The 27,170-nt window shown below is 47.1% G+C and overlaps 1 protein-coding gene across 7 annotated transcripts in view; it reads right to left on the reverse strand.

Moving 5' to 3' along the window:
• The window catches only part of Frmd5 (FERM domain containing 5), a 282,263-nt gene that overhangs the window by 44,869 nt on the left and 210,224 nt on the right, over positions 1-27,170 (reverse strand). For all 7 annotated transcript variants that reach the window (XM_076929620.1, XM_034495555.2, XM_034495554.2 and 4 more), the window contains exons 2-6: positions 20,065-20,169; positions 14,300-14,342; positions 13,780-13,858; positions 4,913-5,010; positions 2,520-2,643 (exon numbers count right to left, since the gene is read on the reverse strand). In XM_076929620.1, coding sequence (XP_076785735.1) covers positions 2,520-2,643; positions 4,913-5,010; positions 13,780-13,858; positions 14,300-14,342; positions 20,065-20,169 — 449 coding nt within the window. The remainder of the gene's footprint in view (positions 1-2,519; positions 2,644-4,912; positions 5,011-13,779; positions 13,859-14,299; positions 14,343-20,064; positions 20,170-27,170) is intronic.

A 27,170-nucleotide genomic window follows, 5' to 3' on the forward strand; every position in this document is an offset into this window, starting at 1 on the left:
ATGTTATGGGAAACTTGTTTTTTTTTTTTTTTTTTTTTTTTTTTTTTTTTGAGACGGGATCTCACAATGTTCTTTGCTGGCCTGGAACTCACTTTGGATAGGCTGGTCTTGAACTCACAAAGATCTGCCTGCCTCTCCTTCTTAAGTGCTACAATTAAAGGTATTTGTCACCACACTCAGCAGATGAGATTTCAGAGATAATGATTTTGTCATATTTTACAATCTGCAGTACTGCAGAGACAGGGGACAACATGTCTGTAGGTTGGCTACTGCACACAGCTTTCTTATCAGTGATGTGACATGGCCAGCATACAAAGGGTTCAGTGTATACTGGGGTACCACTCAACTCTATCTATCGGCCAAAAGAGCACAGGAATGTGGGACTCTCAGGAGAAGCGGCAGGAGACACTGCCATGTTTCCCCCCCACAGCTCTCCATGCACAGGGCGATGCTATTAATGGAAACAAGCCGGCTCTAGCTGTCTGGAGAGGCCTTGGCATGGCTCTCCTCCTGCCTGCCTCCTGGAACACGTAGATGAAGCTACCACAGAGTCAGTGGTGGCAGTGGCTCTGGGCTCATCTGCATGCAGAGGCCTGGAAAAGCAGACTGAGTGGGGAGGGCAGCTTGTGAAGTCATCAGCTCTGATGGCTGGCGGGCAGGAACAGACATTGTTCATTACTAAATATATCATTTGCCTAAAGTCATATGGCAGAGCAGGAAGCAAGCCCACCCAAGCGAGAAGCAGGCCAGGCTCCCTCAGGTGTTCCCCTGAAGAGGCAGCTGTCCCGTGGTGCTGGGATGTGTCAGCCTCTGTGCCACTTCTGGAAAGTAGATCAAGAAACAAGTCCACAGCCTGTGCCCACGGGAGCTGCCAAAGTTGCAGAAAGTAAGACAGCTTGGGCATTTTCACACTGTAAAAACGAGGCAGAACCTGTGTCTGTAGGTATCAGGGTGAAGGCAGACCCCCTAAATCTACCAACAAACCTGAGATTCAATGAGGTGTTTGGAAAATGCCAGAATGCCAGGTGCATGGCTTGGTACATGGCTGTGTTCTAGGAGCATCTTCATTTGGTTAACCTCTGGAATTGGCTCAGCTCTCCAGGGTCTTCACAGTAGGCATCATTTCTTGAGGACCCCCCCCCCCAGCGCCTTGAGCTAACTTGCAGAAATGCCCCCACTACCCTAACATCACTCTCTGGGCAGCCAGCACACATCCTTGATGAGAGCCCACAAGCAGGTCTATGTCATCCCAATGTTTACCACAAGGGGTCACTATTTCCCTAACAGTGAAAGCATGGACCGCTAGGCTCAACACTGAGGTCTGGTCACACCAGACACTGACAGTCTGCAAATGCTAAGGAGGCTTTGGGTTATGTTTGTTCATAAAACCTTTGAGCAAAGAAGAAGGTTTTGGGGGCATGGGCAAGGTCATGGTGTGGTAGGCTCTGTTTTAAGTTCAGTATTATGAGAAGCACCCTGTCCCACCCCAGCACAGTCCTGTCTCAGAACAGGAAAGTCATGAACCCTATTACAGGGTAAGAATTTGCAATGAATAAATTCCCATTCTTATCCACTGCCCTATTTCCAGTTCTCCCACAGACACACAGAATTGGTTTGGTTTATTCCCTCCCAGAACATTCTTCCATAAGTGACTCAGAGTGTGACTACATTTTGTGACTTTCTTCTTACTTTGCTTCTTTTTATGGTGTCTTTATCTCTTTATTTAAGAAGATAATAAAGAAAAATAAAAGTAAACAAAATTCTTAAGTGTAGTTTAAATTTAATCTATCTTTTATATGATGGTTAATACTTTTTTTGGATTATTGCTTAATTGTCTTAATAAATCCAAAGTCCTAAAAGGAAAATAAAAAAATTGTAATATGTTAAAATGATAACCCAGCTTCTTGTTAGTTGATAGCATTTCAGTGTGCACACCTTTGCTTCAAGTAGTTTATCTGCCTTGGAAACCTGTGTTTTATCATCATATATGATGTAGAGTCCAGATATTCTACCGTTGATCTTTAAAATCACTCTCTACAGAAAGCCTACTTCACGTAGGCGAATGGCTGCAATAATGTTGTTTATGGTTCTTCATAATATGGGTAGGTTAAGCCAGGCTGAGGAACAGTCATTGCATCTCCGGTGCAGGAGTCTCAGGGTGTGCTGAAGCTACAGTCTCTAAACCAAAGCCCTAGACATAAGTCAGGGAGGCCCCAGGCAGTTTATCATCTCCCATCTAGGCAACAGCCAGGTGTGATCATGCTTAGCTTTCAAGATGAGACAAGATAGAGTACATTAAAAATGGTCTGGCTGTAGACTGGAGTGCTGTATCTAAGCCCTAGCCTAAACTGCTCTTGGGGAGGAGTTTAGCCTCACTAGGAGAAAGCTGTGCTGACAGTGGATCCCTGAAAATTAGACTCCTGGATCACCACTGCTGGGAGCACCACTCTCTGAGAGCAGAGAACAATGCCCAGAGCTGTAATGATCAGGGGCCAGGGCCCTGAGGGAGTGTCACATACCTGAGTTCGGTCTTGTGAATCTCGGCAATTTTCTTTTCCAGTTTCTCTGAATGTTTTGGGAAAAATTGGAACTTGGAGCTGTAGCCTTCAGGGTGCTTTCCCGGGTCATAATCCCCAATCTCCGCTTTTCAAAGGCAGGGAAAAGAAGACAAGATTAGCACACAGTTCAGAGGCTGAGGTAGGAAGGCAGGTCCACAGGGAGGGGATGTGTGCCTTCCTTTCCCCACTGTACACTCTGGGTTGATATTTAAGTCAAAGCAGAGAGATAGTACGACTGACCCTGTTCTCTGAGGCCACAGTAAATCTGTAATAAAGGAACAGAAGCCTGTAGTACTGTAGTACGCTCCTCAGCCACTCAGGAAGGCTTGGGAGCCATGCACTGTGTGGCAGCAGCACACAGTGGGCGTGGCCAGGATGACAGGAACTCCTGTGAGCCAGGTTAGATACCCTGATCCCATCCTGAAGGTCTTAGTAGGCACCAGAGAAGTTGCTGAGTCTCCATCCCAGTTGAGCACCCAACCCTCAGTCCACATAGACTAGGATGAATACATCCAGTGTTCACAGTGGGCTCACCAGGCCCGCCCTTGTAAGAGCCTGCCGCTATGTGGTTATAACCCAGGAACCAAGTACAGGAGCACCGGATTCTCAGGTTGATTTTTCAATCCTGTGCCCAGTGCCACCCCCAGGAAGTTCATGTCTCCAGCTGGGGGGTGGGTGTCTCTGGGAGCTCATGTGAACACTGTCTTTTGTTCGCCCAGTCAGAAACCAGCTTTCTCTACATAAGGTGCCCACCTGAATGGTAGCTCAGAAAAAAAAGAGGAGCTTCCAGCAGCTTCCTGGCTGTCCCTTTCCTTCTCTTAGAGAGCCAAGCACACTTCAGCTGAGGCAGATCGAATACTGGGAGGACAGCAAGGCACAGTGCTCCGGGCCCTGTGCTTACCCCTGATTGTGAGTCGGGGTAAAACCATGAAGTTTCCATTAAAAACATAAACCCCAGATTGTGAGTCGGGGTACTCTCAGAAGCAACTAATGGAGAACCTGCAAAGAGCTTGCTGGCAGGAGAAATGTCAGACCTGGGGTAAGAGGGGCTCCAGCTCTGAGGGGGCCATTCCAGTACCAGTCCAGTTACAGCTGGGCACAGTGCTTGCCACTGCAATTATGGCACATTCCAAGTTATCCAGGACTGAGTGTGGTAGTGAGAGATGTCTGTAGTCCCAAGTACTGGGGAGTCTGAGGCAGGAGAATCAATCAGTTGAGCCCAGGAATTCAAGTCCAGCTTGGACAACATAGTGAGACTATAATTCAAAAGCAAAAACCAAAAACCAAGAACCAAAACCCAGCCAGACTCCAAATTCCTTGGATATTTCTGTTGTTTAACAAAAGAGATTGCCTTCCTTGAGGTAAGAGTGACCTGAACCTTCAGGTCATTTACTTTGATTTTATTTGAAAAGGGGAAAATGTTGATGTTGGCCACCAAATACGTTTTTGAAAAAAAAAAAAAAAAGATAATTATCAGGGTGGACCTGAGGAAATGACTGTTTAAAAAGTTTAATATGGCAACCAGAACAGGCCAGGCTTCCTTTCAAAAAGAAAGGGGGACTCTCTGGGAGCCTCAGGAGGCAAGAGCTCTTGCTACACTCCCCATCTGAGTGGTACTGGAATGGCCCCCTCCGAGCCAGAGCCCCTCTTACCCCAGGTCTGACATTTCTCCTGCCAGCAAGCTCTTTGCAGGTTCTCCATTAGTTGCTTCTGAGAGTACCCCGACTCACAATCTGGGGTTCATGTTTTTAATGGAAACTTCATGGTTTTACATCCAAAACAATCCTGTGGTTAATGACAGTTTTAGGCAGGAGGACTAAGAAAATTCTGAGGTAGCTCTTGAGTGCCCTCAACGTTTTGTGAGAGAAGGGCCTGGCAGATGGCCCACACTCTTGACAGATTACCACAGCTGGTCTGGAAACCAGCAACAAGGGCTCAGCTCTTTCTTGTTAGCATCAAGAAATGGCTTCTCACTTGAGAATACTTGAAACATCGAACACTCTCAGCTGAGAGCTTTGCAAAATAGATACCAGGATCCCACCATGTCTCAGACCTCGGTGAGTCGCAGGTAGGTAGGAGCAGGTGATTACTCCCGGTGTCCCAGAAACATTAGCATGCAGGGTGCAGCACAAGCCTGCAGACGTCACGGAGACTCAGGGGACTAGCCATGGGGCCTTGGGTGCAGGAGGGCACTGGGCTTTTTGGCTCTGGATGGCCCAGGCAAAATCCTTTAACTCAGACACTGCTTCAAGTTAGAAGCTGTTTTGATCTAAGAAGTCGTCATCTGTGGTAAATGGAATAATATAATCAGGACTTAGCATGAAAAGCAAATCTATTCTGTCCAAAGTCATTACCTTGAAGGATATAGGCCGCTAACAAGGCAGCATCCGATGTTTTACAGAGAAGACGGCCGTGGTAGAGATCCCTTTTGATCTGCAGGAAGACTAAGTACCTGTGGAGACAACCGAGAATGAACTAGAAAGGATTGCTTTCATTGCTTTAAAGACACAAATATGTAATATTAGCCTATCAAAATCCTTGTCAGGGCGTTTTCCTACATTAAATTTTTTTTAATACCATAAAACAAATACATTTTACATTTCCTTGCAGGCTCTCAGACACTTTGCTCTGCACTGTTAATTGTTTAAGGTTCAGATCAAAAACTTTCTTCTATGGCTTAACATAGACATATCACTTCCTGGTAAAAGCATCCCCTAAGCCCCCATTCCGCGCTGCCTCCACAGTGCTGGCATCGAAAGGGAGCCAGCCTCTAGTGGTCTGTTACAACCAGGAAAAACTGTGCTGTCAGACATGGGGAAATTGAGCCTGTCTTGGCCTCTAGAGTGGAATGGTGGCTAAAGGAAGAGGCCTGGGGAAGAGCTCAGGCAGGGCTTTCAGTAGATGTCCCCCTGCAGATTATTGGCAGAAGCCAATCAGATCTCTCCAAATCCAAATAAGAAGTGAGATGTGAGGAGCTGCCGAAATGGCTTGGTGGTTAAGAACATCTACTGTTTATGCTTGGTTCCCAGAATTCATGTTGGGTGGCTCACAACCTGTTGAACTCTAGTTCCAGGGTATCTGACATCTTGACACCCTCTTATAGACACACCACACACACACACACACACACACACACACACTTTAGAATAAAGCAATTAATTAAAAATATAAGGAGTGGTACTCATGTCAGAGCATAAAGGCAGGAGCCTGTGGCTAACATCTCCTTAAACACAGAATGTACATGTGAGGTAGAGGCAGGGCATCAAGAACAGGCCTGTCCCTACCCTGAGCACCTATGTGGTAGGGCAGATGCTGTATGATTCACACCTAGCATCTTATTTAATTTGTACCCAGCACTTTGAAATGGGTGCTATTATTACCTCCACTTTGTCCAGTTAAAGCTGAGGCTTTAGTGGTTTTCTCACAGACACACAACTAAATGGCAAAGGCCAGATCCAAATTCACGATGTCAGGACTTCTGAGCCTGGCTCTTCAATCCTGCATTGTCTGACTCTCTAACTGCCCTGTAGCATCGTAAGCAGTTGGACGGCCCCTGACACAGTGGGATGGCTTGGAAGTGTCTTTACTAAGATCGTGCTGACAGATGATCACATTCTCACAAGTCTCCCAACAAGAGCAGACCCAAGGCTACAAGGCACATCAGTCCCTTGAGTCCCATGGCCAGGAGGCCCCTGTGGAGGGTTAAAAATACAGTCTCGAATCTTTCACACACTTGTTTCATGAGGCAGTGCATAATTCTCACCTCTTGAGTAAGTGAGGGCCTTAGTGATTTGCTGTTAGTGACAGAACAAAACGGGAGTGGCTGTCACAGAGTCAACACAGCCACTTTGTTCTTTCTCTTGAGAACACCTATACTGCCCTCCAGAAAGGTCCTCGGTGAAGAGGGGATGAATGCTTTCTGCCATCAGTTACCTGAATGCCTTCAGATGAGGAGAGTCCCAGCCACTTCATGACTGACCCTGAGCTGGAAGCTACTGGACTCTCAACCCATACAAGTTCTGAGATGGCCAGCCACCCTAAACTAAGGTTGATGGGCTTTGTTAGAGAGCCACATGTGACTATGGCACCCCTGGGGAGCAAGGAGCAATGGGACTATTGTGTACCCCTTCAGTTCCACCAACTTCAACCGGCAGAGTTTAGGGCCTCTTTGGAGAATTGGTTTCCTCTGTCTTACATTCAGCCTGAATTACGAGTCCAGTTAATCATGTAAAAATGCAGAGAGAGAGAGAGAGAGAGAGAGAGAGAGAGAGAGAGAGAGAGAGAGAACCATCTACAATGCAACCTTTGGAGGAGGTAGAGAGTGAGCTCTGGGCGCTGAGAGTGGAGCCATCCAAGGTCCTCCTTAGCCTTGCTGCTCTGAGCACAGCGCACGCCAGCAGCGCTGGTAGTACCTGGATCCTGCACTTTATACCAAGTTCCTCATGTGACTTGCACATAAGAGGCAGAAGGTATCCCTTTGACCAAAGTCTCATTGTGACCACGTCAATGTGTGGTCCCTTCCCCAGGCCAAAGGCAAGGGAAGGAGTTCTGCCTGGGAGTTCGTAAGAGCCCTTCCTCTCCTTTATCAAACCCACTTGGCCCAAATATTTGCCAAGAAAAACAGGCGTCATGCAGAGTGACTACTTAAGACAGATCTATCAAACCCAGCCTGTCTGCATTCTGCTTCCCACAGTGAAATGCCACACGGGCGTGTGGGAGAGGCGAGCGAGTGAGCGAGCACTTCCCTGCCTCTCCGTTCCAACTCCCACCTTCTCCAGGTTTTGGCAGGATGTGGATCGAACCTTTGCCCCCAACCATTGCTCACTTCCTGGGCTTAGATTCATATATCATTCCTTCCCTCTGCTAATCTGTGACTAAAGTCTGGGACAGGACATCCTGGACTAATGGAGGTGTTTCAAACAGAACCCTCAAATCTGGATGGTGATTCTCTATGCAGAACATCTCCCTAGGAAAGCACGTCAAAGGTGTGCGTCAAAGGTGTGCCTGTGGGCTGAGAAAGCGAGTTTCTGATCCTCACTGTATGCAGGCGGCAGGCTTCCTGCTGCTTTACAGTGCCACCTGTAGGTCCATGGCAGACCTTTCTGGTGAGCATGCAGCTCTGTGTGACTAGGAGTCCTTTGGCTTCTGATGTTGTTAGGACAATTGTAGGGGCCTCAGGGGTGGGACAACAAAAACTCTCTAGCAACCCCAGGGCAAACGGAGGGAAGGAAGAAAGGGCAAGATATGTCCTACAGAAAACTAGTCATTAGAACACAGGAAGAGACAGCTCACAGAATTATCCACCAACATCTTCATGAGGTCCCCTAGGTTTTCTCCCACACTGGCGTCCAGAAAGTTTTGGGTTGACCTGGAGCTGAAACAGTACCCCACATGGTCACAGCATCATTAACACATTAGCACAAGGCCTAAGGGGTTATCTTGGTGTGTGAGGCTCTACCATCAAGACAACTGTGGTTGCCAGATGAGGGATCAACCTGCCAGGCCTGCCTAGTCCAGCCAAGTGCTGTTGCTCCTCAGAGCCAGAGCTAAGGAGCAGAATTCCCTCAATTCATCACTGAGGAGACATATCCAGAAGCGTGGCATGACTTGTCCAGCGTTACCCATCGGTCACAGCTCAGGCCTCTCAGTCTGGGTCCAGAGCCTTTTCTACCCTGCAGTAATTCATTTATCTATCAGAGGAGAGAGAAGCACCAAACTGTCATCAGAGAGCAATCCACAGTGGTTCAAAGAAGAAATCAGAGAAAATCATTTTAAAAAAAGGTCATGGATATATAGTTCATTAATATATAGTCTCTCTACCCAATATATATGTATAAATGTATATATGTATGTATGTGTTTAAATGTGTGTATGTATGTATATATAACATATATACATATATATGTATATATGTATATATATGGATTTATATATGGGCTGGAGAGATGGCTCAGTGGTTAAGAGTGGCTATTCTTTCAGAAAATCTGAGTTTAATTCCTACAAGGCTGCTCATTACTGACTGAAACTCCAGCTCCAGAGATTTCAATGCCTGCTTCTGGTTTCCGTGGGCACACACATACAAATTTCTAAGACAAAGATTTTATTTTCTATTTATGTGTGTGTTGGGATCGGAGGACACCTTGTAAGAGTGGGTTCTTTCCTTCCACCATGCAGTACCAGGGATTGAACTCAGACCTCCAGGCTTGTCAGCAAGAGCTTTTCCCTGCTGAACCCCACCACTGGCCTCCACCTTGGCTCTGAGGCAGGCCTCTTGTCTTACTGCTGCTGCTGTACTGTTTGGGCAAGCCTCTAGCCAGATCTTCCCACCTACCATGCTGAGTGCTGAGCCTGGGATTTCAGATGCCAGCGGGATGGAATTCAGTGTGTCAGGGTTGCTCAGCAAGCATGTTTATACCCTGAGCCATCTCACTGGCCTGTGCTCGCTTTGCTTGTTTTGTTTGTAGAACTTTGCTTATCTCTTTCAGTCCTTCATAAGGCCAGTTACATCACAGGTACTAGAGCACAGAACACAGTCACCCCTCTCACAGTTACATATAAAGGAAGAAAGACAGATGGACAGGAAACAAAATCCTAATGCTAGCCCCTCTCCGGCCCTGAGCACACACCAGCCCTACACTCTGCTGCACACACTGCCTCATATAGGCGTCAAGAACCCCACCAGTAACTTCCATTTCTGTCCAATTTTCATACACGAGGAAACTGAGGGTTGTTTGCTGTTTGCCCAGTCTCATGACAAAATAATCTGAGATTTAAATCCAGCTCTTCCTGATTTCTTAGCGGGGTTGGCACACAGGGCCTGCTGGTGTACTGTCTAGTGGAACCAGGTTTTACTGGAACACGGCCTTGATCACTCATTTATGCATCATCTATGGCTGCTTCTGAAAGGCACTGATGGAGCCGAGTAGTTGTCACAGAGACCATATGGTTCCAAAAGCCCAAAACACTCATTTTCTGTCCCCTTCCGGAAAGGTTTGGCAATCCATGTTAGCCTAATGGAGGCTCAAATAATATTAATTGAAAGAATAAGTGACTGGGGACTCCATGCACTGATGCACAAGTTCATTCTACTGAATCCTTTCCAGGCCTGCCGTGTGCCAGACCCTCTGCCTCCTGGTGAGGTGGGGCTGTGCGCACACTGTTCCCTCCATACTTGGTCTCCCAGAGTTCACCCACCTGTGGCCCCTGGTGAAAGCAACACCTGGTGCCTAAGCCTCCATTGTCTTGGCCCCATCACCAGTTTAGAGAAGAAAATCTATTTACTATGAAAAAAAAAAAAAAAGACAAAGGAAATGAAGCAGGATTTGGAAGCTAAGTATGTGCTGTGGGAAGGGCTCAGTAGAGAAGGTGAGGTGGAGGTTTTCACTCTCCGGCTCATCCCTTCCTTCCTGAGCCTCGTTCCATAAGAGTGGCTCAGATGGCAGTGAAATTTAGGAGTGAGATTGCCAGGAAAAAACAAAACAAAACAAAACAAAACAAAACAAAACAAAACAAAACAAAACAAAATCAGACCTGACACACTGACAACTAAATTAGTTTGGCAGCAAGGTAGAATGATGCGAGGAGGGGCTCAGAGCCAGGAATGAATTATACGTACTGAGTGATGCTGGGGCAGGTACCGCTCTCCTCAGCGAAGTAGGGATGTGAGTGAGGAACTTAGAGCTAATTCTGTGGCTTCATGGAATGTTCCAGAGAGGGGAAAAAAACCCTCCAAATCAGGCCAGTCACCCCAAGGAAACTGCACTCTGGGGAAGGAAGACTGGTGAGGGAGAGTGAGAAGGGACTGTCTGAGATGATGTGAGTGGGGACATATGCAGATGGTGAGATGCTGGCATACTTGCTACTGCCCTTAAAGTCTGCTGACTTAGTGCAAGGCCTGGCCAGGATCCCAAGGCTGCATTGACATGGACCATGTAATCAGTGTGGCAGGGAACACACTGACTTCACTCAGTGCAAGGCTTCCTGGGGGCTGGAAGTGTACCCAGAAGTGTGAGACCCTTTACAGGCCATGGAGATACAAGTCTGTAGTCTCAGTGCTAGGGAGGTGGAGGTATGGAGAACTGTGAGTTCAAGACCAGCGTAGGCTACATAGTGACACTCTCAAAAACAACAAGACAAGACAAGACAAGACAAGACAAGACAAGACAAGACAAAACAAAACAACAAACCTAAGCCCAAACCAAGCCCTGCCTGTATTTATTTATGATCTACAGAATCTGTGATAATAAGTGCTTAGTTTATTTATATGTCTGATTGTTTGGTTTTGTGGCTAGGGGCTCTTTATTGATCATACCCATCCACAACCACCTCCGTCCAACTTCCCCCACCTGACTTACCTCAAAGCTTCATTTTCTTTTTTTAATTTAAAAAGTTTTTTATGTGTATAGGTGTTTTGCCTGCAAGTGTCCCTTTGTACCAGATGTGTGCCTGATACCCAAGGAGGCTAGACAAGACATCGGATCTCCTGGAACTAGAGTTATAGATGGGTGTGAGCCACTGTGTGGGTTAGTAGTCAGCCTACATCTTTTGGAAGAACAGCCAGTGCAGGACCACCAAGCCATCCCTCCAGCTCCCAAGCTTTCTTTTTATTCTCTATCTATCTCTCTCTCTCTCTCTCTCTCTCTCTCTCTCTCTTTCTCTCTGTGTGTGTGTGTCTCTGTGTCTGTCTGTGGGTGCATGCATTCACAGTGTGTACAGGTGTCCTTAGAGGACAGAGGTGTCAGATCCCGGAGGAGCTGAAGTTACAGACAGTTGTGAGCCGTTCAGTGAGGGTTCTGGGAACCAAATGCAGACCTCTCCAAGAGAACTATGTGCTCTTAAGTTCTACACCATCTCTCCAGCCCTGGCCTCCATTTTTTCTACGTAGCTGAGTATGATACCTGATCCTTCTGCCTTCATCTTCTAAGGGGTGGGATTACAGACATGAGCTATCACACCTGCCTGAAATGTTATTATTATTGTTATTATTATTTTGTTTTTTTTTGTAAACAAGGAGGAAGATGATAGCAATGACAAAAAGGAGAAAGAGGAGGGAGGGGGAGGAGGGAGATGTGATGACAAGGATGACGATGATGATGAGGGCTGAAGAGATGGCTCAGTGGTTAAGGTACACACTACTCAGTTATGAAAACTGGCATTTAGATTCCAGCACCCATATTAAAAGCTTGTAACTTTGGCACTAAAAGATCTGGTGACCTCTTCTGGCCTCTGCATGGGAGCAGGTGTGTACCCACTCACATACTTGTATATATATACACTCATGTACACACACACATGCACACACACTAGTAAACTGGTTAATCCTCCCAACAGTTTGCAGATGCAGATATTACCACCCTCATTCTGTGAGCTGTCCAGAGGACAGTGAAGCTGGACAATATATGGTCAAGCCCTGCAGCCAAGAAGCAACACAGGCTGGACTTGAGCCACCAGGACCATGTGGCTTCTTGGTAGGAGGGTCAGTATGTTAATACAGTTACATTTGACTTTTAAAAAATTGGATCATGAGCTCCTAAAAGTCAAGAAAACCATTAGAAAACTTTGTGTCTGGGGGCAGCCAAGAAATTGTTAGACCAATCCCTTTCGGGCCCACTGTGGGGCCAGCGAAATACAGAGCAGGTAATGCTGGTGGTAGAAGGAGGCGGGGTGCTGGCTTTAACAGCAAGTGTTAAGTTTGGCCTGACCTGGACAGGAGTGGGCAGGGTCTGCTTTAACACTCTCAGCAGAGAGAGTGGGGCTCAGGTCACGAGAGGGAGTAATGCTTTGACAAAATGTTCTTCAAGTTGATGAGCAGAGGGGTCCTGTCCCCGTGGATCTGTGAAGCTACAGGGCTGTCCATTAAGACAGTGGGAGTCACTTTGAGTCCCATGAGGCTGAGCAGAACCCACAGCTCTCACACTCACACCAATGTCTCCTGTGCTTTATAGTTGGGCACACACAGAGAAAACAAAGTTCAGGACCCAGAACAGATCTCAAGGCTTTTATATGATGGCACTCACCTCTTTTCTGACTTCTCCTTCTCTAAGGCAGGGAGAAGGGATTAGTGGCTTTTCTTCTTTAATGTTCCCACCCTCCACAAGGGTTTGGGATCCCAGCAGCACAGTTTCTGAACTTCTGAGGCAAGGCTTGGCACGAGTCTGGTTGTATAAGGACCTGGGAAGCTAGGCCAGCCCTATTCACTGACCCTCTTGCAGGGTGGTTGTGGGATAGAGGCCTTTTCTCTTTCTCCAGTGGAAAAGACAGGGCTTATAGCATCCCTGCCCCAGAACACGATTCTCACCATGAAGAAAGCTTCATGTGTGAAGGCTAAAGTTATGTTTTAAGTTTAAATTACTGTGCTTAAGGGCTCTATAAAACAAAAAGGAACCTAACCTGTAAGCTCCATTTGCCCAAGGACAGATTACAGATTGTTGGGGCTGTTGTTAGGTAAGGTAACAAATCAAGTGTTTTCACTTCTTTAAACAAGATTGGTTGCCCCAACTGCACAGGATGTGCTTGATCACATGCAGGTGGGAGGTGTGTAGGCAGGAGGTACGTCAGGATGTATGCTTACCCCTGACTGGATGAAAGCAGGAAGTACATAGCCTCGTGGGTTGGGCTAACATAATCTGCAGAATCTCTGGAAATCCCGGGTATGGACCTGGCCAGTTGCTATTGTCCTGGCCAGTAGTTAATAAAGCTTGCTTCAAATTGATCTCACAAATCGTGGTAGTGGTCTTATTCTCGCCCAGTGCGATCAACACATGCACTTGTTCAAACAGCACACTAGGGTCTACCTGTTTGGATTCAGACAGTGTTTCTCACCCTGCCTTTTATGTCACACCTTGTACTTCTCAAGTCCTTTGAGCCAATGGAGACTATTTCTGAACCTGAAATCAAGCAGCAACACCAAAGCTGTCTCCAAAACCATCAAGAGAGACACTTTATAGGCAAAAGAAAAAGAGCCTTTGAGCAATTAGTTACTCCAGATCCCTTGTAGAGTAAGCAATTAGAGACGCAAAAGAAAGTGCGAAATTCCCGCTGCTCCACCTCCAGAGGTGGGGAGCAAAGAAAGTGAGGGAGGGGGCAATAACACACAAAAACAAGTTCTACCCAGAAAGCATTCCTCCAAAGAGAGCTGGGGACTTCCAGATCTAAAGCTCCCACCTGCCCCACGGAACGGAACTGCACGGTCAGGTCAGAGGAACAGCACGGTTGGCCTCACCTGGTTATTTCCTCTTTCAGGGCAGCGGGGTCTGCAGGGTAAAACTTCACACGGAAACACATGGTGAATGGAGGCTGGGCTGCAGAGGAAGAGGTGTCTGTTAGGAGAGATCCTCACAAGGAGATGACTGGGCTCCCTCCTTCTGGCATGCACAGGACCCCGATCCAAAGGGGAAAAAAAATCCCTTTGTGGAACTAGACAGAAGGCTCAGCATCAGGAGCGCTGCCTGAGGACCCAGGTTCAATTCCCAGCACCCACATGGTTGCTTGCAGCCATCTATAACTCTCAGTCCAGGGGACCTGATGGACTAGGAACTCTTCTGGCCTCCATAGGTACCAGGCCCACACATGGTGCACAGACATACATTCATGTAGGCTAAACACCCATACACATAAAATAACTTAAAACCCTTTTGTGGTACACTAGAACACTAGGAAGTTACATATGTACAGCATACCTTACTACCCCTGGGGGTTCCTCCCACCCAAGGGTAAACCTTAGCTCCCTTTTGAATACTTACATCTTAGCTGCTTCACCACTGACTTTGTAAACTCCAACCAATGCTGAAACAGAGCACAAGACAAGACAACCCTCATGAATACCGGTGACACGTGCAACCTGTTTTATCCTATTGAAATGGAAAGACAGACGGCAATCTTCCTGGAAGCCGTGTTCTGAAATAATAACCTGGGATGGACCAGCTGAGAAGAGGAAAACTGTCCTAGCTTCAAGTGCCATTCCCAGGCTTCCTGGAGTCACCTCTCAAAGCAGGGTATCAAAGCTTTGAGCCCTGGTCCTGGCAGGCCCATGGGCAGAGATAACTATGCATGTATGTATAGTGTGCTTGGCTTGAGTATGGAGCTGCTGGACTTAATGTTTGGCAGGCACTGTGTTAAATGCCAACTTCCTTTGGCAAAGGAGTGGAGTGGAGGGTGTTGGTGGCAACTCTAAAAAGTACTGACAAGAGGAGATTTCAGAATTGGGGGGGGGCGGTAGAGATGGCTGCTATGTATTCCATTTTTGTCTGAGTAACATGGGTAGCCAATGCTTGTGTTATTCGGGATTTCCTGGCACGCAAGGATGGCTAAAGTCTTAGTTTCTTGGGATAATTACCTGTAATCAATGTGCAGGGCAATATTCTGTCCTACATGTTTTGTTTTGTTTAAATTTCATATGTATTGCATGCATGTCTGTGTAAAGGTGTCAGTTCCTTTGGAACTGGAGTTACAGACTGGTAAAGGGTCATGTGGGTGCTGGAAATTAAACCTGGTCCTCTAGAAGAGGCATCTCTGCTGAGCCATCTCTCCAGCCCACCTCCCCATGGGTTTTTATAGCTAAAATATAGTCAAACTACATTTTTAATTTTCCACCATGGCACAGTTTGAAGGAAGGCAGCAATGAGACCATTCTAATATCTCTCTCTCTCTCTCTCTCTCTCTCTCTCTCTCTCTCTCTCTCTCTCTCTCTCTCTCTCTTTCCCAAGACAGGGTTTCTCTGTGTAGCCCTGGCTGTCCTAGAACTCACTCTGTAGACCAGGCTGGCCTTGAACACAGAAATCTGCCTGCCTCTGCCTCCCAAGTGCTGGGATTAAAGGTGTGAAGATACTTATTTGTGTGTGTGTGTAGGCAAGAAGAGGGTGTCAGAAACCCCAAAGCTAGAGTTAATGGTGTTTGTGAGCTGCCCCATGTGGATGCTGAGAATTGAACCTGGGACCTCTGGAAGAGCAAGAAGGTGCTGTTAACAGCTGAGCCATCTCTCCAGCCTTAGATCACTGTAGAATAGTTTCCCAAATCTCTGTGGGTTCTTGATAACATTCATTACTGATGCCTGTTGCTTTTACATTAGGCAAGTAACTAATTGGCAATTGGCAGAGAGCTAAAACTGCTATTATTTGGGGTTTGATTGCTTGGAAGTTACTTAAAGATGCTAGTTGTAAGTTCCTGGAGTACAGGAACTGACTTGTTTACCATATAATAACCAGGGCCTAGCATGTTGAACAATGCATAGTTGTGGAATGGGCAAAGGGCTGGGTTTCAGAGTGCCCTCTTTCCTGGTTACTTCTGCTTAGTGTACTGTCTTGGCAGATACTTTCTTCTGCAGGAAAGCAGCCAAGGCCATGCAGACAGCATCCTGGCCTCCCTCAGTTCCCAGCTCTCACCTTCGGGGCTGGGCTGTGGGTCATGTAGTTAATGGGCCCACTAAGAGCCAGTACTGTCAGCTCCACATGGATAATCTGGGCTGACATCTGCTCTCTTGCTTCCTCTGATCTGAGTTCCCATGAGGCTGGCAACTTATTACAGCCACTCAGCGTGGTTAAGAGGCCCTTCTCACATTACACGGCCCACCGCAGCGCTGCTTCGCAGGGAAGCAGAAGTAAGAGGTGCAATTGCACAGAAGCGACTGGAGCTGCATCTTTTCCTGGGCAGGTGCAGGAGGCCTGGTTCAAAGCACGCTAGGCCTGTATATTGAGGAGAACACGGCAAGTGTCAGGGACGTAGTACACAGACCTTTAGACTGACAGGTAAGAGAAATAAGATAGGACAGAGATGATAAGATCCGAGTCAGCCGTGATCGCCCCTCCCCCTGGCAGTAGCCCCTCCCCCTGGCAGTAGCAAGAGCCGGCTTTTGTTTGGACTATGCTGAGAACTCAGGAGAGGACTGAAGCTGGAGAGCACCAGGAAGGCTTGGGAAGTTGTCACAGCTCCTCTGAAGAATTTTAAAGATCCAGTGGAGAAATCTCGAGATTATCCCAGTAATATGGTGACAGCATCTTGTAGACTGAGTCCCAGAATTAACAGCAAACTGAGAACATGAGGCAGATCAGGAAAAGGGCAAGATTCAGAAGGAAACAGGTCAAAATGGAACAGTCTTCCTGCTTTGAGGCTTGAAAGGATACAAAAGGGTGGACAAGAGGGCAGAGGCTCAGGCTGGGTTGGAAACAGAGGACATGGCATTAGGCAGCTCCCCCAGGACAGAAGGGTGGAGAGATGGGAACCCCGATACACCCAGTGAAGATCAATGTGAGCCGTTGAGACCACCTTGGAGCCAGGGAGGAGGCTTTCCTCACAGCTCTGGGAGCGAGGAGTTCATGGCCGGCTAGTAACAGTGTTTATGTGAAAATCACACGTTCATGTCTTAACTCAAACATCACATATAATTAATTCACTGTATCCCTACCATGAATTAGTGGATTTAGAATAAGTCCTCATAATAGATCATCTAAGAACTTCTCGGACTCTTTCAGGCCTCTGTGCTCCATGTTCCTTTTCTGAAGTTCAGAATCACCCCGACTTGGGCTACTTTGTGACTTCAGCATGATACGCCAGAAACCACACAGCCTACGGAACCAGAGAGTCCTGGGCTCTAGACTGGCTTTGCCACTTACCCTGGTTGGACAACCTGTCTTAATGTATTCATGGCCTTAAGGGTTGCTTGATGGAACATGTATGCAGCTCTTGATTTAGCACCAGGTACCACTTGGTGCTCAGTCTACATCAGCCTGGTGCTGGGCTTAGCTTACAGCAGATTCTCTGTCAAGGGGCATGTCTCTTCTTTCCCAGTCTCCTGTTCACACTCCTTTAATCTGGGTCAACTCCATAGTCATCCTTTTCTCCTCAAGCATATTCTATACTCTAACCGAGAAAATGATCAACAGGACACATTTGCCCCTTTACTTTTTATACCACTAGCTCTGGGGGAGATGAAGATATCTTGGTGTATATACCCCCCCCCCCCCCAAGGAGAGAACAGTTATCCCAAACAAACACTGGGGGAAAAGAAAGTCAACACCCCAACCCCTCAGCACTTCCTGGAGAATGAGCATGTACAGCAGTGAGGACAGTACACTTTCTTGCTCTCTGGGTAAAAGAAAATTTTATGGGTCCCATGAAAAACATATATAAAAGAAAAGGGCCTTATAGATTCCTTCTCCCTAACCTGAGTAGCTAAAGCCGCCACTCTGGTTTGCCAACCAGAGGCCAGTTAATCCACTAATAAAGAATGCAGAGTTACAGGACAATGGGCTACTGAGTCATCCCAGGAATGAAGATAAGAGATGAACATCCGCCTGCAGGAACTGCTCCCCGCCCCTATGGACCGGTTTGGCCAGATGTTCAAAAATTGGAAAACAACCAATCGTGTGCACCCACGCCAAAGTTTCTCCTTTTCCCCACCCTGAGCTTATATTAACCCTAAACCCAGGAGCCACGAGGTCGATGCCCCTGTCTCTTACATTGAGACATGTGTCGGCCCAGAACATTCCGCCATTAAACTACCTCGTGTTCTTGCAGCAAGTTGGTCTCTCATGTGTTCTTTGGGTGCGCGCCATCCTGTGACTCGAGTGGGGTCCCCTTTGGGGGTTTTCCCGAGCCTTACATGGGCACTTAGTAGCTGCGGATATCCCGAGCTAAGGGCACCATGTTAACAGAGCAGAGCAAGGGGCAGATCTGAGGATAAATCTCCATGATGCTGCCCATAGCTCTGCCAGGCAGGGAGAGGCTAAATAAACACATGGAGAGTGGAGGCCGGGTTAGTCAGAGGAACAGGGCGTGGTAGGTATCTTAAGAGTCTTTTCTAAAACTCACTACTTTAGTACACAACCCTAAACAGGATCTGGAGGACAAAGTGGCTCAGACAACCAAAAGATGAACAGCATCTGTCTGTGGCACAGTGAAGGGCATATCCACTCTCCCTCAGCATCTGTCACTCTGGAAAGCGCTGAGATGCTGTGCCTTTTTAGTGGCCTGTGACCTGAGGTGAGCCGATGGCAGAGACAGCCCAGTAGGGGCCTGTGGAGGAAATCTTGGGCCCCGGGAAGGAGGCCCTACAGGATTTGTGAAGCTCTGTAGGGTTTGTGATGGTGTTTGTGGAGACTGGAGCGCGGGTGGTGAGTGAGCAGGAGCACTAGGCCTGCACGTATCTGCATATTTTCCCACTTCCTAGGGCTGCTGAATAGCACATCCTCACAGTCAGCAGAGGGACGATGAGTCACCTGCAGAAATGCAGGTGTCTGCAGGCTGGGAGGATGAAGGTTAGCATCAAGTACCACGAATCATCAACTCCTCCCCTCAGCAAATGCTTACTGAACGTCCGCTGCTTTCCAGGCCCTGCTCCATGGTAGACAGCGATGGATGAGATACAGTCTGTCTGTCCCCTCTTGGAACTTGAGCTTTTGTAGGGACAAAGGCTGTCAGCACAGTGCAGGAAGTGCTATGGTGGGTAGGTATTAAAGGACATAGTGGGCTGTAGGGCAATATGTGGCAAGGTTGGAGGAGACTTCCTGGAAGAAGCAAAAAGCCACGGAAGACCTTAAGTATGAAAAGAAGGTAGCTTTGGGGCTGGAGAGTGTTTAAGAGTGTTTAAGAGTGCTTATTGCTCTTGGAGAAGACCCAGGTTCAGTTCCAAGCACTCTGTTCAGGAAGCTAACAACCGCTTCAGGGGATTCAATATGCTCTCTGGCTGCTGAGGGCACCAGCATACACATGGGGCACACACCCACACATATGCACACAGAGACAAACATACATCAATAAAATAAAAACTGATCTTCAAAAACCAACCAAACCAAACCAAAAGGAAGCCAGGAGGAAGAAAAGAAGAAGCATGTTCCTACCAGAGAACTGAGGGACTGAAGATCTGAAAGGGGAGACAGACATATCTGGAGAATCATAATGTCTGGTTGACAATAGAAAGGAGGGGCAGGCTGGTAAGACAATGCTGGAGATGATGGAGGGGCCCAAGGGAAATGAATTTGTTTCTGTCTGCGATGCCAGTTTTGGTGAAAGTCTACAGCTGCCTTTACTGCACAGACCAGGGAAAGGGATACAGGCTTTGCAAAGTACTGAAGGCTCGTGTCAGTTTGGCTCTCTGTCCTGCCTAGACCAGACTGGCATTGCCCAGTAATGGTCTACCTAGCCAGGACAAGATCCCTGAAATATAGGGATATATAGCCTGTTTACTAGAAAGAAAGCAAGAGATGTCCTGTCTGTGCACTGGGCTCTATGACCTCAACAATGGCTACCAGCTATATAAGCAGGCACCCATGGCAAATTGCTTAAGCTCTTGGGCTGCCTTTTTGGCATCTGTGAAATGCCAGGTTTCCTCAGATGAACTCTGGTTCAGGTGACTTTCAGGCTCAGTTCTATGATTTGAAGCAATGACACCAATTAAGGGTCTGGGTGGTCCCTGACTCCTGAGGCTAAACTTTGCATAGGAATTACATGCAACCAAAGATTCGGGCCTATTTACTAACCTTGTAATCGGTTTGTGGTTTGAATTTTGACTTACCCGCTGCTTATCTGGGTCCACAAAACGAATCCCAAAGTAGTCTTTCTCAAGTAGGTTCAGGTGGTGGCAAAGGAGATCAAACAGATACTGGCCTTTGGCATCTCTCTGCAAAGAAAGCAAGCTCCGTTGAGAAATGTGTATTCTTTAGGGTGACATGTATGTGTGGTGTGTACGTGTATGTGTGGCATAAGAAGTATATGAAATATGTGTGTGTACATATGTATTTTATGCAACTCTTTAGGGTGAATTATACACACACGTGTGCGTGTGTGCGTGTGTGCACATGTGTACCTGTGTGTGCACATACACATGGAGGCTAGTGGTCAATGTGGACTGCATTCATTTTGAAACCAGACCTCTCACTAAACCTGAAGCTCACTGACTCGGCCAGACTGGCTGGACAGCAAGCTTCTCAAGCACCGCCAAACCTGGCTTTTGATTTTGTTTTTATAACTATAAGGACGATTTATGAATTGTGTGTAGATATGACAGTAGTGCACACCCATAACTGTCCTTTACACTGTGATGTCTCAGGTAGTCTCTGGCATTCTGAGTGGTTTAGCACCTGGGAGACAAGAACATTTCAGCAGAAGGTATCAGAGTTCATGCCCTGTTCTTCGTGCCCACTACCAGTTCCATAGGTCAAACCATACCTCTCCTGCAGCTGGACTACTGCCTGAGCCTTCTACAGTCTTCATGTCCATTCTTGCCCTGCTCAGTCCTTCTCCACAAAGTAACCAGAGTGATCCAACTTAGATGTATGTCTTTTGTTTGCTGAGTAAGTGATACAGGCACAGTATAAGCCGTTCACATGTGCAGAATAATGTGTTACTAAGTTAGTCTCCATCCCTCCTAGCTGTACATGGTCTTCCTAGGAGCATCTTACAAACAGACTGTTATGTAATACTATACGCAGGTACATCTATGTGCAGGGATGTTGCCTCTTTTTAGAATACTATACACACACATGTATATATATAATATATTTTTAAAATATATATTTAAGAATATATATTTTAAAAATTAAAAAATTATAATTTAAATACATATTTAAAATATATATTTAAGAATATATATATATATATATATTGTGTGTGTGTACTGCTGTGAATGTGTAGAGGTCAGATGACCACTTCCAGGAGATGGTTCTCTTTTCCCACCACATGAACCCAGGGATTGAAACTTGGATCATCAATCAGGCTTGGTGGTAGGCACCGTTATCTGTTGAGCCATCTTGCTAGCCTTTAAAGTACATTTATAATGCATTTCCCCTAATATTGGGGATGCAGGGGTTCACAAAGGCTCTTCCCCCGAGCTTCACTCTAAACCACCACACCTTTACACACAGTTTCTTGGTTTGTTTCTTTTGTCCTCTCCTGGAGCTACTTGGCAAATCCTTCTATAGTAGTGCATATATCTGTGTCTCAGAGTTTTAAACTACCTAATGTTATTTACCCAGGCCCACATTAATGGAAACTGTTTCTAATCTATTAGCAGCGGTGTGGCAGTGATCTTTAATTCTATCACTCACTTCTGCTTAACACAATCAGTGTCTCCCATGCTCTCAGACTAAAGTCCTAACTCTGGTCACGGCCTGTAATGTCCTACACAGCGTGGCTCTTGCCCTCTTTCTGAACTCATCTTTCTCCGTCCTCCATTCCAGCAATAGCCTTTCTGCTCCTGAACAAGTGAAGGCTCTTCTGCATGTGTGCATACCTGCCTGGAACACAATTCCTGTGGCTCCTCCTGCCCTGCTAATCTGAGATCCTGGTGCCAAAGCTTCTCTGCACAGGTTTCCCCCTATAGAATGGCTAGCCTCCCCAACGCTGCACCTCGTTTTCCTGTTTCTGTCCTTCATGACATTTCACAACACTCAGTTACCTGGCTGACCTTGTTTCTCTCTCAGTGTCTCCTTCTGAGGAGCCTTCCCCAGAACTTAGCACAAGGTCTTATACAAGAAGTACAGGACTTCATAGGATCTGTTGAATAAACTATTCAATAAAGAGAGGGTCCGATGGATGACGGCTACATAAAGTATAACTCAGACCTTCCCAGGCCTGCCTGGGTATCCTAAGTGAGCCAGGAGGTGAATGACTGGCAGGGAACTCTCAGAGCATCTGGAGCCCTGCACGGCTCCTGCCTTTGCAACTGTCCCAAGATGTGTCTGCAGCTCAGCTCAGATGCCCTTTGGTAAGTTTATGTGTAACTGCAGCCAATTGATGGTGTCTTATTAGAGCCTTATAAGACCTGGTGAAATGGCTCTGGTCCATGGGTATCACCGAACAGCCTGGCCCTACACCAGCAACAGGGACATTATTAAGACTTTCATGAAAGGTGCATTCTTCACTCCCCCTTCTGCTGGCTCACCCTGTACTATGGAAGGACCAGGGTAGGATGCTAAGTCTTTTTTCCCCCCTGAGGCTGAAAGATGAGTACAGCACAGCTTAATTAGAAGAGGAACTGGAAGGGACCTCTCCCTCCTCTTCTGCTGGCGACACACCCTCTTACTACACAGCCTTGAGGCAGCAGCCCCAATCCTACACTCTTTGGTCTCCCAACAGAAACAGGACAGAGACCTGGAATTTCTGGCTGGTGGGTCACAAGCCAGGTCTTTCCACCAGCAGCGATCATCTCTTGAGGCAGGGTCTGTCTACTCCTTCCTTGATGTTGCAGTGGATGAGACAAGCTTACACTCCTAGTTAGAGCCCTCTCATCAAGGGATATGTGTTCAACTCAGTCTATGCACCACGTCCTACATTAGTGCCCCGCCCCCGCCCCCAGGGCAGCTGGAATGGAAGAGCTGGAGGAGTAGAAGACCCTGGCAGGGTGTGGTATTTTGTTTAATTTTTGTTTTTCTCTAGAAATGTTAGTCACACCATGCTAAGTTACTGCCTTGTGAGAAGCTAGCCTGAGTTTTAAAGGCTGAATAAGCTAATTTCCGATCACACAGAAGCCTGGGATAGGGAAAGTGTGAGACCAACCCTGTGTCATTGGTTATCCTGGAGAAACAGGCCGTTGTGCTGATACATGATTACCATTTAGTCACAGCAAAGTCAGAGTGCCAAGCCTGAGCCTGTTTATCTTCAGAACAGGAAGCCAAGACAGAGTGCTGAAGCCCTTATCAGCAGCTAAACTTGGAGGGTATTCTCTTTCCAAGGACATTATTGGGGCAAAGTAATTTATTAAGCACTCATTTATTTTATAAATCACAACAGTAACACATATTGAAAACAGCAGTGCATGTAAGCGAAGGCCTTTATTCTCTGTGTGGTGCACAGAATGATTCACAAGCCTCCGAGAATCACTGTGCAGCGGAGGATGGGAGCATTTATGGTTTTGCTCCTTCGCAGGCCTGATTCTGAGCCTCTGTTTTGACTCTTGTTTAGTAAGGGGACAGAGGCAGCAAGCAGAAAAGCAAGTTTGGGCCAGTGACCCAAACCAATTAAGGTTAATTACATTTTCTGCCTACTAATAAATAGCCTTGGGTAGGAGAGCAATGCATTTTAATCCAGCCTAGATGGAGTCAGGCATGGTGTACTCTGGTGGGAAGGCAGCATGAAGAAAGCATCCCCTTCCCCCAACCCCGACCCCCATTTCCCTCCACCTTCTCCATCCTGCTGCACTGGGAGGCACAGAGATCTGCAGTCCAACTACATGAAGGTTCATGAGGAAGAATCATCATGACTTTCCCCATTCTGGGCCACATGAAGTTAAATGGGGATCTTTATGGTTCCTTAGAGAAGGGGTAAGATGGTGGAGGGGAAGGCAGGGGTAAGAAGGACAGGTTATAGAATGAGGGTCCTGTGATTCTAAAGTACCAGAATTCAGGCATGGGGAAATGCCACACAAAGACCAGAGGGCTTCACGAAAAAGGCCGGAGCTGACAAGTTGTTCTTGAAGACCATCAGGGATGGGGCTGGAGCCACTATTCCAGCTTAAATATACATTTCTACAGATCAAGACTTCCCCAGTTTCTTTGTCAGAGTCAGGACTTGTATGTCTGGGGTTCAGGCACAGACACTGCATGGAAGCTCTATAATGTCACAGAGGAAGAGACACTTCAGCTCATCTTCTCAGGACCGTGCACATGTGAGCAGTACAGAAAATTGTGGTAAGTCCTAGGGTGCACTTTCTGCCCTTTAGTGCCACATTGTATCCGGCCTGGGGTGCACTTTCTGCCCTATCATACCACACTGTATCCAGCTTGATTTCTGAGGCAAAGGGAGTTTGAGAGCCATATATGCTGCTAGCATGGAGGTGGATTTCCTAACCTGGGCACCTGCTGTACTCTTGTTCTTTTTCTTTGAAGCAGGGAACTCTTGCTGAGTTCTCAACTCAGAAGTTCACTTTTTCCTGCTTAGCTGCAAACCAACAAAATCTGTCCAGAAGCTTCTGAGGCTGCAGCCAGCTCACCAGCCACCGCATGCCAGGGAGAGCCAGTGAAGGCCATCTGCTGGCCATTCTATTTTATGTAGCAGAGCCAGCGAAGGCCATCTGCTGGCCATTCTATTTTATGAGCAGGAAGGCCACAGTTCTACCCTGCCTAGGTGTACTGTGGCTTTGCTCAGAACTCAGGAGTCAGGCAAGAAAAGACAGGGCTCAGGTGGGTACATTGTACCTAGATGGTAGGACAGGAGTCTGTCATGGTAGCCCTTGGCAGAGTAGAGGGAAATCAGAGTTCAGACGAAGAAAACAGTGTTGCTTAGACATCATTCTCACCTATCCTTAATAAATGCAGAAGCCTCTTTGTCTCAGTGATCACCATTCTATATGAAAATGCCCAGAACTGGAGTTTTCTTGGCACACTGATCCAGGAAGGTTCATATGCTAGGTGTGTGCCATCAGGAGTCCTGTTGGCAGTCCTCGCTTAGGTCATCCCTGACACATGTGGGCACAGAGCACATGCATGCAGAACGTGAAAACTCCATTTAACTCACTATACTTTTGCTATGGACCTGGTCACCAGCGAGCAAAGGCTGTAGGTGTAGGAAGCCGTGGTCAGTGGTTATACGTTTGCCATTCCAAGATGGCGCTGGCCTCGTGTCTTCCCAGCAGTAAACAAGTAACTGCGCAGCTGCAAAGGCAGAAAACCCACCAAAGTCACTGGCCAATCCCGAGGCATAATATTGGGTGGTGAGCGAACAGCCAATCAGAAGTGAATACGTCACTCTAGGGTGTATTTAAGCTAGGCCTCTTCCTGTCTTCAGCCCTTCCGCTTCCTTCCGCGCTCCTTCCGCGTCTTCCACGTTTGCTGATACAGAGTAAAGCCTCGTTTTGCAGTAACTACCCGAATACTGTCTCTCGTGTCCTTATTCGCGGGCGAAGGGGACTCGAGAGGTGCGCGGAACATGTAGGTATCGTCAAAGGGCTTGCCTCTCACCCAGTTCTGCTATAGCAGAGTGTCTGTTCTAGAACATTTGCTGTCCAGGTCTCTGAACTTTGGTTTCCAGGAGGTGAGGATGGATGTAGCCAAACCCTCTGCCTCCTGCCTATGTCAGACTCATTAAGGCTTCCCAGTTACACTGCTGTATTGGTGTTATGTCCAGTTTCTCATTTCACCACCCTATTCATGGGAAAGGATCCAACTCCCCCTCTGTGTGGAAGGGTAGGACAGGCCCACACCAGTGAAGAAAGTCCTCTGTGGTCAGTGTTAGGCAGGCTGGGATGAAGTCCAGGTGATATAAGGAGAGGCAGTATGTTAGATAAGTTCCCCAGGCCGTGTTTCCCAACTCCTAAATGATTTCATGTCCCACAACCATGGCCAGAGCCTCTGACTCCATGTTAGGGGATGGAAGTTATCAAACTCTATGTTCATCTCCGAAAAAAGAGCTTGAAAAATTCTGCTCTGAAATTAATCTTCATTTATTTATTTAGTTTTATTTATAGGGTTTTATGTAGCCCAGGCTGGTCTCTAATTCCCTATGTAGCAGAGGTTGGTCTCTAACTCTCTATACTCCTGCCTGTAACTGCAGGCATGAGATATTGAGAAAGACTTCTATTTTTTATTAAAGGGTGATAAAATAGATAATAATTTAAATGTTTAAGGTATTTATTACTAGTTTATTTAATTGAAAACAAAACAAAACCTCAGGATCATTGCTCAAAGTAAACACAAAGAGCAATTAAACAAAATCTATTCAGCTCCAGAAACGGCTTCCGTAGCAGGCCTAAGACAGTGATCACTGTCACATGAAGCTCCCACTCTGTGAGGAGTCTAGTCACTTCATCGTGACAGATGGACCCAGTACAAGGCACAAGGTGTATCTCTTGGTCTATAGAGAATTCTTAGGCCTGGAAATATATCTACTAATGTACACTAGAGGGGGCAGATGACTCGGTCCTTATAGTGAGCCGCTGTTTCAGTGGCTACACATTTGCATTTCCAAGATGGCACTGGCCGCGTGTTTTCTCCAGATGTAAACAATCATTCTGCGCAGCTGCCAGGCAGAAAGAGCGCCAGGTCACTGGCCTATCCTGAGGCGTAATATTGGGTGGTGAGCGAGCAGCCATTCAGAAGTGAATACGTCACTCTAGACTGTAAGCCGGACCCCTTCCTCAGCCCTTCCCTTCCGCGTCTCTCCGCGTTTCTCCACGTGGGTGATAAAGATTAAAAAGCCTCGTTTTGCAGTAACTACCTGATCTCTGCGTCTCGTGATTTCTCCACGAATGCAAGGCTCGCAGGGGGGTGCGTTAGAGGTCCTCAATGCCCCTCGCATACCCGTGGTCCAGCCTTCACAGTGGGATGGAGAGGGTAGGCAGAGAAGCCTGGATTCTGCCAGTGTGCGGCTGCTCCTCTTGCTGGATCTGGCCAGTGTGGTGAGTGCGAGAGCCTCTGCCCAGTAAGGTCACTGGCACACCCATGTCATCTCGACTACCCATACAGCCTACACGCCCCGTGCCCCAGGCCCGCTCAGGCTTGCCTACAACCCTGGGGGAAGATGTCTGCCACTGCCTGTTGCCAATCGAACATTATGTTATTTCAAGGCCGTAAAGTCATTGGAAACCACTGGGAACAACACTCAGCTACTGGGTTCTGAGAGCTTCTCTGAGCAAGGCTCTAAAGTGACCTCGAGGTTAGGGTTTTGGTACAAGAAAATTCCTCTCTG

The sequence above is a fragment of the Arvicanthis niloticus genome, chromosome 2 (assembly GCF_011762505.2).
Source record: "Arvicanthis niloticus isolate mArvNil1 chromosome 2, mArvNil1.pat.X, whole genome shotgun sequence".
Lineage (NCBI taxonomy): Eukaryota > Metazoa > Chordata > Mammalia > Rodentia > Muridae > Arvicanthis > Arvicanthis niloticus.